The sequence below is a fragment of the Ornithorhynchus anatinus genome, chromosome 1 (genome assembly GCF_004115215.2).
Source record: "Ornithorhynchus anatinus isolate Pmale09 chromosome 1, mOrnAna1.pri.v4, whole genome shotgun sequence".
Classification (NCBI taxonomy): domain Eukaryota; kingdom Metazoa; phylum Chordata; class Mammalia; order Monotremata; family Ornithorhynchidae; genus Ornithorhynchus; species Ornithorhynchus anatinus.
In genome coordinates this window covers 185,658,859-185,671,541 of record NC_041728.1, presented here as the reverse complement: position 1 = coordinate 185,671,541, position 12,683 = coordinate 185,658,859, and the positions used below count along the sequence as shown (strand labels likewise).

At 58.0% G+C, this 12,683-nt stretch overlaps 1 protein-coding gene across 1 annotated transcript in view; it reads right to left on the bottom strand.

Annotated features, from left to right (window-relative positions):
- Nucleotides 1-639: 639 nt before the first annotated feature.
- The window catches only part of MYLK (myosin light chain kinase), a gene marked incomplete at its 3' end in the record, with an annotated part of 124,641 nt that continues 112,597 nt past the window's right edge, over nucleotides 640-12,683 (bottom strand). Inside the window, exons 27-31 of the mRNA XM_029061799.2 lie at nucleotides 9,956-10,108; nucleotides 8,799-8,922; nucleotides 3,549-3,678; nucleotides 1,890-2,021; nucleotides 640-914 (exon numbers count right to left, since the gene is read on the bottom strand). Of these exons, the coding sequence (XP_028917632.1) occupies nucleotides 640-914; nucleotides 1,890-2,021; nucleotides 3,549-3,678; nucleotides 8,799-8,922; nucleotides 9,956-10,108 (814 nt within the window). The remainder of the gene's footprint in view (nucleotides 915-1,889; nucleotides 2,022-3,548; nucleotides 3,679-8,798; nucleotides 8,923-9,955; nucleotides 10,109-12,683) is intronic.

The following is a 12,683-nucleotide window of genomic DNA, read 5'->3' as shown; positions in this document are numbered from 1 at the left end:
CGGCCCCTAGCGACACTGCGATTCGGGGCCCTCTCCCGGGGTTTGGGGCCGGGCCCGGGCAGGGCTGCGAAGCCGTCAGGAAGCAAGGTGGATTTTCCTCTCTGTTTTTTGGGGGGGGCGGGGCGCCCCCGAAATCAGGGCCTGGGGTCGCCGAGCCCTGAACCTTGTTGGGGGGTAAAAGGGGGCAAGGGGTGGGTGGGTGGACGGGCAGATCCGCGGGAGGACAACAGACAGCCAAGTCGGCCGGGTGGAGGTGGGGCGGGGTCCGGGGGCGGTGGGGGTGGGCGGTGGGGGTCCGGTCGATCCCGACCCCTTCACGGGGACCCCGGACCCGGGCAGCTCGGCCCGGCGCTGCCCACGCGGAGAGAGGCGGAGGGGCAGGGCCCCTCCTCCCCAACCCCAGCCCCCGAACCCCCTGCTCCCTGCGCGCCGTCCCCACCCCGGGGGCCGCGGATTAATGCCCTCGAGTGACCTGACCGTTGGTGGCCAAAGGGCGGCCGCGGGTGGCTCTGCCCGAGAGGAGGTGGCCTAAGAAGGGGGTTTGAGGGATGGTAGAGGAGCAGTCTGGTGGGCGAGGGGGAGGGAGGGGACACCCAGGCTTCCCTGGCCGGCCGGCCCGCCCCCTCACTCCTCCTCCTCCTCCTCCTCCTCCTCCTCCTGGTCATCGTCGCCCCCCGCTCCGGCCCCGCCGCCGCCGCCCTCGCTGGCCATGGTTTCCACGATGAGCTCAGCGGCGCAGGTGGCCTCCCCGGCGCAGTTGACGGCCTTGCACGTGTACTTGGCGTCGTCGTCGCCGGACACGTCGGCGATGGTCAGCGAACAGTTCCCGTCCTCGTCGTAGTCGATCTGGAAGTGTCGCGACTCCTTGATGGAGTGCTCGTCCTTGAACCACACGACCTCGGGGTCCGGGTGGCCTGCGGCACGAGGAGACACCCGGGCGGGGACCGTCAGGCCGGCTGACCCTCAGGGTCCGGGGCGACCGGAGACCCCGGTCTGGCGGCGGGGAGAGGAGACGGGCGGCGCCGGCCCCTCGGGGAGCCTCCAGTGTAGACGGGGTGGGTGGGGGGTAACACGGTCCTGCCCTCGGGGAGCCGCCAGTGTAGATGGGGGTGGCGGACACGGTCCTGCCCTCGGGGGTAACCCCTGAGGTAGATGGGGCAGACTCGCCCCTGCCCTCGGGGAGCCCCCAGTTTAGACAGGGCAGACCCGGCCCCCCTCAGGAACCCGCCCCCCGCCCCCCCACTGTAGAGGGGGGCCTGCCCTCGGGGAGACCCTGGGGTGGCAGAAGTGGAATGATCAAAATCTCTCCCTGGACTACCAGTCCCCGATTCTCCCAGACTGGATCCCACGGGATTCCAGCCCCCCCGCCCCGCCAGCGACACCCCCCCACCCCCGCCCCCAGCAGCTATTGGATCCCACTCCGCCCGCACCACCTCGCAGCCCCCACGCGGCCCCACACCCAGAGGTTTGGGGACTCGGGGCCAGATTGGGGGAGGGGCGGGGAATGGAGTTAGACTTTGAAAAGGGGCCTGAACCGATTCCCAGCTGGGCCTGTGCCAAGGGGAGGAACTGCTGGAATCCCCAGCCGAGACCCTCCTCCTCTCCCTCCGCGGCTCCCTCCTCGTCTCCCCCCTCCTCTCGCACCTCGTCTTCCTCCTCGTCTCTCTTCTCCCGTTCCCCGCTCCCCAGACCCAGGTTCTGGCCAGCGGGAGGAAGGGTGGTCAGCAGCGGGTCACGGAGGGGCAGAGGGCAGGGATGGGTTGGGGGGAGGGGGCTCCCATAGCATTAAGGGTCCAGCCCGGGCACTCGGGGTGGAGCAGCGTGTCACGGATGGGCCGAGGGCAGGGATCGGGGGGTGTCGGGGATCGGAGTGGGCGCTGGTCCGTTACCCTCGATCTTGCAGTCGAACCGTGCGGCGCTGCCCTCCACCACCTCTATATCCAGGATAGTCTTGGAAAAGTAGGGCTTCACGTGCGGCTTCTCCTCGGCCACCGCCTCCAGGAAGACCTGGGACGCGTCATCTGGGGTCGGGACACAGAGCACATCAGCGGTCCTTGGGGTTGTGAAGCCGTCCCCGCGGCCCCTGCTCTCCATTCATTCAGTAGTATTTATTGAGCGCTTACTATGTGCAGAGCACTGGACTAAGCGCCGGACTGGGGGATTCCCCAAGCTGCGGAGACCCTGGTCCAAGCGAGGGGCACTGGAGGCCGCAGGGACCATAACCCCCCCCCCCCCCCCCGCCGCCACGGGCCTCGGTGACCGACCCCCTTCTGCAACCGGGGGCAGGGAAACAGCCGGCAAGCCTCCCCCTCTTCACGCCCCTCGCCACTCACCCTGACAGCAGGGAGTAGGGGGTCTTCAAGCCCGCCCCGCCTCCACACTGGCCGCTGCACTGCCCGGGAGCACGGGTCCTTCGAGGGTTGCGAGGAGGCCGACTACGACCCGACTCGCCCCTTGCCCCAGGAGAACCCAGGAGCCCTACTGAAGGCGCACCTCCTCCAAGAGGCCTTCCCAGACTAAGCCCCACTTTTCCTCAGCTTCCCCTCCCTTCCCTGCCACCCTGACTTGCTCCCTTTGCTCTTCCCCCCTCTACCCGCCCCGCAGCACTTACGTATATGTGAATCTATCTATAATTTTATTTCTATTGATGCCTGTTTATTTGTATTGATGTCTGTCTCCCCACCCCAACCCCACTAGACTGTGATCCCGTCGAGGGCAGGGATTGTCCCTCTTTATTGCTGTATGGCACTCTCTAAGCGCTTACTACAGTGCTCTGCACAGAGTAGACGCTCAATAATACGATTGAATGAATGAATGAAGAACCGGGTCCTGCCTCTCGGAGACCCCCGCCGGACATCTCCCTATGGATCGAAGCTCCCGGTCCCTCTGGCAGCCTGGGGTGGGCATGGGGAGGGGACCCAGAAAACGAGAGGGCCCGGCTCTGGGCTCAGAGAAGAGATCTGGGCGGGCCAGGCCCGATGGCAGGAGGGGTCTTCCGGAATGATCCCTCGCCACCCCTCCGGGGGCACAGCCGAGTCGAGACCCAAGACTGTGAGCTCGATGTGGGCAGGGAACGGGTCTGCCAACTCTGCAGTACTGAATTCGCTTAGTACAGTGCTCAACACATAGTAGAGAAGCAGCGTGGCTTAGTGGAAAGAACACGGGTTTGGGAGACGGAGGTCATGGGTTCTTATCCCGGCTCTGCCACGTATCAGCCGTGTGACTTTGGGCAAGTCACTTGACTTCTCTGTTCCTCAGTTGCCTCATCTGTAAAATGGGGTTGAAGACTGAGCCTCACGTGGGACAACCTGATTACCTTGTACCTACCCCAGCGCCTAGAACAGTGCTTAGCAGACAGTAGGCGCTGAACAAGCAGCATTATTATTATTACCATCGTCATCATCATCAAGTGCCGTCGAGTCGTTTCCGATTCACGGGGACTCTATGGATATTAGTCATTGCTCGATGAATGGCACCGATGGATCGATTGAGAGGAGGGGTCCCCGGAGCCCCCGAGCCAGTGTCCACCCGCGCCCGCGGCCTCTCACCTGGGGTCTCCAGCTTGTCGGCATTGAGGGGGCTGGTGGGGGAACCCGAGGAGCTCTTCCTGCCGCTGAGCCCCGAGATCATGGCCATGGAGGACAGGCGGCCGATGGCCCTCACCGCATTGCCCGTTTTCTGCAGCGGCGACAGGGGAGGGGGTGACAGGGGCGGGTGTGGGCGCCGCCGGGCTGGGCCGGACCCCGGAGCTCCGGGTGGCCGCCTGGGCAGCGGCGGGCGGGCAGCGTGTGTGAGCGCGGCGGGCAGCGATGGGCGGTGTGAGCGGGGCCGGGGGCCGGGGGCCGGGGGCCGGGGGCCGGGCCCGGGGGACGGGGCTGGGCCTGGGGCCGGGGCCGGGGTCGGGGCCGGGGCCGGGGCCGGGCCCGGGGCGGCTTCCGAGCTAATTTGCCTAAACAAGGAAGGAAGGACGCGGCAGACGAAGCCCCGGCCCTGGGCTGCAGCCCCATAAAAGGGAGAGTTTACAGAAAGCGCGGCCGGCCCAGGCACGCAGGACACCCGGCCGGGGGGTAGGTGGGGGCCGGGGGGAGGGAGGCGGGGGACAGGGACGGGACCGGCTCAGTAGGCGGGGATGGGGTGAGGGAAGGGGGAAGGGGGAGGAAGGCGGGGGACAGGAAAGCCTGGGGGAAGAGACCCAGCTCGGGACAGGGGAATGTGGAGGGGCCTGTGGAGGGGGGTGGGGTGGGGGACGGAAAGGGGCGGGGAAGCGGGAGGGAGCCGGGAGAGGGATAGGGGTGGGCCAAGGGGGGACAGGGATGGGGCTGCGGGGGCAGGCGAGGAAGCTGAAAGGTCTCTGGCGGCCCCCCGCGCTCTGGAGTCCGCTCAGCTGGACATCGCCTTCGTCAGGGAGACTGGCCGCTGCTCCGTCCTGCTCCCGGCCATCAGCCGCTTCTGCCCCCGGACCCGCGCCCTCGGCCCCCTCCGGACCCCCAAGTCTGCTCGCCTCCGTTCCCAACAGGGGGTCCTAGTCAGGGGTTTGGGGAGCCGATTCCAAGACTTAGTACAATGCTCTGCACATAGTAAGAGCTCAATAAATACTACTGAATGAATGAGAAGCCCCAACATCTACCTGGAGGCAGGGTCTATCTATCCGGCCTCGAAGAATTGTATATATATGTATATACGTATAGATCTATAATTCTTTTTATTTATATTGATGCCTGTTTACTTGTCTTGATGTCTATCTCCCCCCCGCCCCCAACTGTGAACCTGTTGTGGGCAGGGATTGTCTCTATTGCTGCATTGTACTTTCCAAGTGCTCAGTACAGTGCTCTGCACACAGTAAGCGCTCAGTAAATACGACTGAATGAATGCGGGAGGACAGGCATTTAATCCCCATTTTACAGATGAGGAAACTGGGGTTCAGAAAAGTTGTGACTTGATCTCGGCTCCGTTCCCAACAGCGGACGCTTACAGAGGGTCCCATTGAGGGGTTTGGGGGGCCGCGAAGCCCCATCACCTGCCTGGAGGCAGGGTCAGTCTACCCGACCTGGGAGAACCCTGCAGAATAACCCTCGCCGCCTCGCTTCCCCTTCCCGTCAGTCCTTCTGACCACCCCAACCCCACCCCCATCCCCTTTCCTCTGTCCACCAACCTCCTCTTTCCCCAGACCTTAAAATCCCACCCTAATCCCCCTATCCCGGCCGTTCTAACCCTAGGACAACTCCTCCCCCTGGAACCTCCATCCCCAACTCTTTTCAGACCACCCCCTCCCCCTCTCTCCGAAAGTCCCATCCTCGACCATCCCCTCCCCTCTCCTAGAAACCCCCCATCCCCGGCCCTTTTCCCCAATCACCTCCTCTGCCTCTCCCAGAAAATCTCATCCCTGATCTTTTCCCCAAGATACCTCCTCCCCCTCCCCCAGTCATCCCGACTACCGCCTCCCCCCCGCCCGGCCACCCCGCCTCAGGCCACCCCCTCCCGCCCCTGCCTCCCCGCGCCCGCCCCTCCCTCCAACCCCTGCTTCAGCCCCAGGACCAACTGATGGGAGAAACGAGGAGGAGTTGCAGCAGGGCAGGGTGAAGTTAACTGCTGAAACAGCAGGGGTGCCCAGTTCACGTCTCCCCTCCCCTTCTCACCAACAGCTTTAAGGCCCTCGATCAGCTTGCCCCCTCCTACTCACTGTGGGCAGGGAATGTGTCTACCAACTCTGTGTTCTGTACTCTCCCTAGCACTTAGTACAGGGCTTTGCACACAGTAAGCACTGAGTAAATACCACTAACTGATTGATTGTAAGCTTGTTGTGGGCGGAGAATGTGTCTACCAGCTCTGTTGTATTTTCCGTTGTGCTTAGTCTATGCTCTGCACACAGTAAGCGCTCAGTAAACATCATATATGATTCCGATCCTCATTCTTATCCCACTACCCCAGTTCACATCCTTCGCTCTTCTAATAGCGACCTACCCATTGTTCCTTGATCTCATCTCTCACCATGACCTCCCTCCTGCCTAGAACTTCCTCCCCCTTCATTTGTTTTAATGGTATTTTTTAATCAATCAGTGGTATTTACTGTACACTTACTATGTGCAGAGAGCACTGTACTAAGTGCTGGGGAAAGTAGAATACAACAGAATTAGCAGATATGTTCACTGCCCATAACAAGCTTAAGCACTTACTATGTGCCCGGTACTGTACTAAGCACTGGAGTAAATTCAAGCTAATCAGGGTGGACCCAATCCTTGTACCACATGGGGCTCACAGTCTTAATCCCCATTTTACAGACGAGGGAACTGTGGCCCAGAGAAGCGAAGTGACTTGCTCAAGGCCACAGAGACGACAAGTGGGAGGCAGGATTAGAACCCAGGTCCTCTGATTCCAGGCTGGGCTCTTTCCACTAGGCCACGCTACTTCTCTATTGATTGTTCATTCACTTATTTATCCTGCAGTTTCATCCTTGCAGATGTCTTTTTCTCCTTGTCTCCTTCTTGTTTCTTCCTCTTCCCCTAATTGTAAATATTTTGTTTGTCTGTCTCCCCCTTTAGAGAAGGACCCCTTTGAGTCTCGAAACTCTTGCAGCTGCTATCCTTCCTGAGATCTTATTAGACCGCATCACGCACAGTAGGCTCTCAGTAAATAATGTGACTGCTACTCCTGCTTCCCTGCTGGCTACTTGCATTTTGGTCATTTGGAGCTAGTGGTAGTGGTGTATTTGCTATTATTATATCACGTCTACCTCACCGCCAACCTCTTGCCCACATCCTGCCTCTGGCCTGGAATTCCCTCCCTCTTCATATGCTACAGATCACCGCTCTCCCCACCTTCAAAGCCTTGTTAAAGGCACATCTTCTCCAACAGGCCTTCCCTGATTAAGCCTTCATTCTCTTTTTTTTTTATGGTATTTGTTAAGTGCTTACTATGTGCCAGGCACAGCACTGGGATAGATACAAGCTAATCAGGTTGGACAAAGTCCCTGTCCCAAATGGGGCTCCCAGTCTTAAGCCCCATTTTACAGGTGAGGTGACTGAGACCCAGGAACGTTAAGTCTTGTGCGTGTGGTTTTTTTATGGTATTTGTTACTATGTGTCAGATATTGTTTTAAGCGCTGGGGTAGATACAAGGTAATCAGGTTGTTCCACATGGGGCTCACAGTCTTAAGCCCCATTTTACAGATGAGGGAACTGAAGGCACAGAGAAGTTAAGTGACTTACCCAAGGTCACACAGCAGACAAGTGGCGGAGCTGGGATTAGAACCCACAACCTCTGACTCCCAAACCCGTGCTCTTTCCACTAAGCCATCACACAGCAGACAGGTGGAAGAGCCAGGATTAGAACCCAGGTCCTTCTGACTCTAAGGCCCAGTTCAGAGCTCTGCACACTAAAGGCACCCTGTAGAGAGCTCAGCTCACATGAAGCTCTGAGTACAGAGCTCTGCACACAGTAGGAGCCCAGCACAGAGCCCTGCTCACAGTTGGCACTCAGCCCGGAGCTCTGCATATAGTAGGGCCCTAATACACGGTCTGTTCCCAGTGAGCACCCAATACAGAACTCTGTTCACAGGAGGCACTGAGGACAGCACTCTGAACACAACTGGCCCTGCATTACAGTGCTCCTTAAATACTCTTGATGATAAGCATCTCATGCTCAGTGCTACTGGGATGGGGCAGGGGAAGGAACAGAGACGGGCAGAGCAGGGTGGGCAGGGTGGGGCAGGGCAAAGGAAAGGGTGAGGTGGCCAGGCACTCCGTGGCAGGGGTCTTGGCCTGTTGCTTCCAGTCCCAGGGCACATAGAGCTGACAGGCACAGGGGTAGGACCTTTGGACCCTCTCCAACCCTTTCGGGACTCCCTTGGTGCCCTCCATTGCCCTCTGCCCCTCTCACCCCCCTCAGCTACCCTCAGCCTCCCTGATCCCCTCCATCCCTCCCCTGCCCCCCTCCCACCCCCCCGGACACCTGAGTTACCCTCAGACTCCTTGCCCCCCGCCTTGATGCCCTCCATCCCTCTCAGCCCCCCTCGGCCCCTCTCAGCTTTCTCAGTCCCCCTAGGCCCTTTCTATCCCTCTTGGCTCCTCTCATCCTCCCCTCACCCACCACCCCTTTGGCCCCTTCCATCCCTTTCAGCCCCTCTAAGTCCCCCTTGATCCCCTCCATCCCTCTCACCCCCCTCCCTGCTCCTCTCAGCCCCTTCAGCTCCCCTTGGGCTCCCCTCGGTCCTCCTTGGTTCCCTCCATACCTCTCAGTCCCTCTCACCCCCCCTTGCCCCACCTTGGTCCCTTCCATCCCCCACCCCTCTCAGCCTCCCTCATCCCTCCTTGTCCCCCTGGGCCCCTTCCATCCCTCTCACACACACACCCTCCCAGCTCCCCTTGGCTCCTTCCATCCCTCTTGCCACTCCCCAGCCCCTCTCAACCCTCTCAGCACCCCTGGGGCTTGCCTTGGCCCCCTTGGCCCCTTCTATCCCTCTCAGCTCCCCCCTGCCCCTCTTGGGGCCCCTCAGCCCCCTTCTGTCCCCTCTGCTCCCAGAAAGGCTCTGTTCCCAGGGTTGTGCCAGCCTGCAGACCTTCCTCTTGCAGAATTTGCTCATCATCTTCCCCCTCCTCTTTTGCCCCAACATGCTACACCTGGACCTCCTCCTCCCCATCTAATGGTCCTCCACTCACCAGACACCCTGTCCCCACATGCTGCCCCCAGACTTCCTCCCCACCCAATGAACCCCCACCTACCAGACACTCTGCCCCAGTGCGCTGGCCCTTGGACACCCCCCCCCCCGCCCCCAGCCCCCTGCTCCCCACAGCCCCATTTACCTGCCATTTCCTTCTGGCCATGTACTTTTTCATCCGGTCCTTCGACAGCTTCTTGGCCTCCATGTTCTTGGTGTCTTTCATCAACCACGGATGCAGGAGGCACTGGGTACAGTCTAAGCGGCTCCTGGCATCAGTGGGGTGGGGCGGGGAAGCTCAGCCAGGTCCTCAGGGGAGCCCCCTCGGTTCCCACTCCTTATCCCAAATTCCCAACATTCCCGGGCTGTCAGCCCTACCCCCTGCCCCACTGGGCTTCCTCACACCCTGGGCTCCTAGGCTGAGGATTGCAGGGCTGGACTCAGAGCAGGAGCTAGGAAAGGGGAGGGGGAGGTTCCCAGATGGCCAAGGGGCTACGAGGGGCTGTGGGGGCCTACAGAGGGCTGTGAGGGGCTGTTGGGGCAGGGTGCAATGGCAGAACAGGTGTGACTCCAGGCCCAGAGCCAAGCAGCTTCTGCTGAGATACCCCAAGAGTTCACCACTCATCTCCTAGCCCTGGGCACTGAAGGATGCCCGCTGCCCAGTGCTACCCTCCCACAAGGGCATGGGGCCAGATCCCTGGGTTCCAGCTGTGGGGAGATGGGGGAAGTGCCTCTGGAGTAATAATAATAATAATGATAACTGTGGTATTTGTTAAGCACTTACTATATGCCAGGCATTATACTAAGTGCTGGGGTAGATACAAGCTAATCGGGTTAGGTCTAGTCCCTGTCCCACATAGGGCTCACAATCTTAATCCCCTTTGAGGTAACTGAGGCACAGAGAATTGAAGTGACTTGCCCAAGGTCACCCAGTAGACAAGTGGCCAAGCCTGAATTAGAACCCAGGTTCTTCTGACTCCCAGGCCAGGGCTATCTCCACTAGTCCACGTGCTTCTTCGGGCCTGCCTATTGGGGTGACACAGCTGGTGTCCCCAGGTTCTGGCTGTGTGGACGATAGGGCTCGGGTCCTGGTTCCAGCTGTGGGGACGATGGGGTTGGTGTCCCCAGGTCCTGGCTGTGGAGATGATAGAGCTGGAGTCCCTGAGTCCCAGCTGTGGGGTGATGGGACCAGTGATCCTGGGGTCCCAGTTCTGAGGACTATGGGGCTGGTGACCTTGGGTCCCAGGAATCAACCCTTGGGCGGGGGTCGTGGGGTCCTGGGGGTCCCAGTGGCTCCCTCACTTCATATCTTTCTTGAGCAGGCTGCTGATGAAGTCCTTGGCGTCGTCCGAGATCTCGTCAAAGGCCTCGTCATCAAAGTCCCACGTGGCTGAGGTGACATTGGCGAGGGTCTCGTTGTCGTTGTCTCCCATGAACGGAGACAGGCCACTCACCCTACCAGAGGGGAAAAAAAACATGCCACTGGGGTGGGGGTGGGGGCTGCAGGATCAGTGGGCAGGGACCAGCAGAGTTGGGAGTTCTGGGGACCTGGGCATGCACTGGAACTCGGGATCTAGAACTCGGGGCGGTGAGGGCTGGAGGTTTGGGGGCTGGAAGTCCTGGAATTGTCAGGTGTCTGTCTCCCCTATCCTATTCTCTTGACCCCACATCTCCCTCCAGTTATCGTCCCATCTCCCTCCTTTCACTTGTCTCCAAACTCCTTGACACTTAACACTTGCTGACTCTACTTCCCCTCCTCCAGTTCTCTCCTCAACCCTCTCCAATTTGGCTTCCGTCCCCTTCACTCCACCAAAACTGCCCTCACTTAAGGTCACCAATGATCTCCTTCTTGCCAAATCCAACAGCCTCTAAACCATCCTATCTTCCTCGACCTCTCAGCTGCCTTCAACACTGTGGACCACCCACTTCTCCCGGAAACACTATCCAATCTTGGCTTCACTGACACTGTCCTCTCCTGCTTCTCCTCCTATCTCTCTGGCCTCTCCTTCTCAGTCTCTTTTGTGGACTCCTCTGCCTTTGACTCCCTAACTGAGGGGGTCCCTCAAGAATCAGATCTGGGCCCCTTTCTTTACTCAATGAATCAATCCGCGGTATTTATTAAGTGTTTACTGTGTGCTGAATGCACACAGCTCTTGGGAAAGTACAGAACAACAGAGTTGGTAGATACATTCCCTGCCCACAGTGAGCTTGCAGTCTAGAGGGGGACTTCATCTATACCCACTTCCTTGGAGAACTCATTTGCTCCCACAGTTTCAACTCCCATCTCTATGGGGATGATTCCCAAATCTCCCTCTCCCACCCTGATCTCTCTTCTTCTCTGAAGTCTCGCATTTCCTCCTGCCTTCAGGACACCTCCACCTGGATGTCCCGCTGACACCTCAAACTAAACATTTCCAATATAGAATGCCTCATCTTCCCACCCAAACCACTTTCCCATCATTGTATTCATTCATTCATTCAATCATATTTATTGAGCGCTTACTCTGTGCACAGCACTGTACTAAGTGCTGAATGTACTGAATGAATGTACAATTCAGCAACAGATAGAGACAATCCCTACCCAACAGCGGGCTCACCTCTCTATGTCCAAGCTGATTACCTTGTATCTACTCCAGTGCTTAGTAGAGTCCCTGGCACATAGTAATTATTATTATCATTACTACTAGTACTATAGAGCCTTCAACCACACCTAATAATAATAATAATTATTATTATTATTAATAATAATAATTGTGGTACTTGTTAAGGACTTACTATGTGCCAGGCACAGTACTAAGTGCTGGGGTGGAAACAAGCATATCGGGTTGGACACAGTCCCAGTCCCAAGTGGAGCTCCAAATCTCAATCTCCATTTTACAGATGTGGGTTCTGAGGCACAGAGAAATGAAGTGACTTGCTCATTCAATCGTATTTATTGAGCATTTACTGTGTGCAGAGCACTGTACTAAGCGCTTGGGAAAGTACAATACTGCCCAAGGACACACAGCAGACAAGTGGCAGAGCCAGGATTAGAACCTACAACCTTCAGACTCCCAGGCCCGTGCTCTGTCCACTATGCCATGATACTTCTCATGGAGAGGGAGGGAGTTCCCATTAGAAGAGCAGACATGGGTAAGGAGGTCAGCGGCGAGAGAAATGAGAAGGAGGCCTGGTGAGGTTGTTGATAATAATGTTGGTATTTGTTGAGCGCTTACTACGTGCAGAGCACTGTTCTAAGTCCTGGAGTAGATACAGGGTAATCAGGTTGTCCCACATGAGGCTCACAGTCTTCATCCCCATTTTACAGATGAGGGAACTGAGGCACAGAGAAATTAATAATAATGTTGGTGTTTGTTAAGCGCTTACTATGTGCCGAGCACTGTTCTAAGCGCTGGGGTAGACACAGGGGAATCAGGATGTCCCACGTGGGGCTCACAGTCTTAATCCCCATTTTACAGATGAGGTAACTGAGGCACAGAGAAGTGAAGTGATTTGCCCACAGTCACACAGCTGACAAGTGGCAGAGCTGGGATTCAAACCCATGACCTCTCACTCCCAAGCCCATGCTCTGAGCCACGGTACTGACAGAAGCTCTTCAAAGCTGGCTTCACTTCTCTCAATCAACTCACCCCATCGTACACCATCTGCTCTGTTGGCTTCCCAAATCCCAGCTCATTCTCTTGGCTCCTCCCAAGACAACTGCCCAACTGTCCCTTACCCTCTTTTGTCTTGTCTCTTTCCCCTCCTGGCACCATCCCGGCACTCCTTCCTTCCTTCCCCCCATTCAAATCCCTCCCAAAATCCCACCTCCTCCAGTAAATCTTCCCCTATTCATTTCCCAGAACCCCAAGAACCTCAAGAACTGCCACCAATTTCCAGGACTTACTGGCTTGGTCTATACCCATTCTGAACATGTTTGTATAAATGCTAGTCAATTGTATATTCAATTACTTCCTTTGGTTACTCTGTTTGTAAATATTGTAACATCTGTCTTCCCCATTGAAGTGAAAGCTGCTTGTGGGCAGGGGAT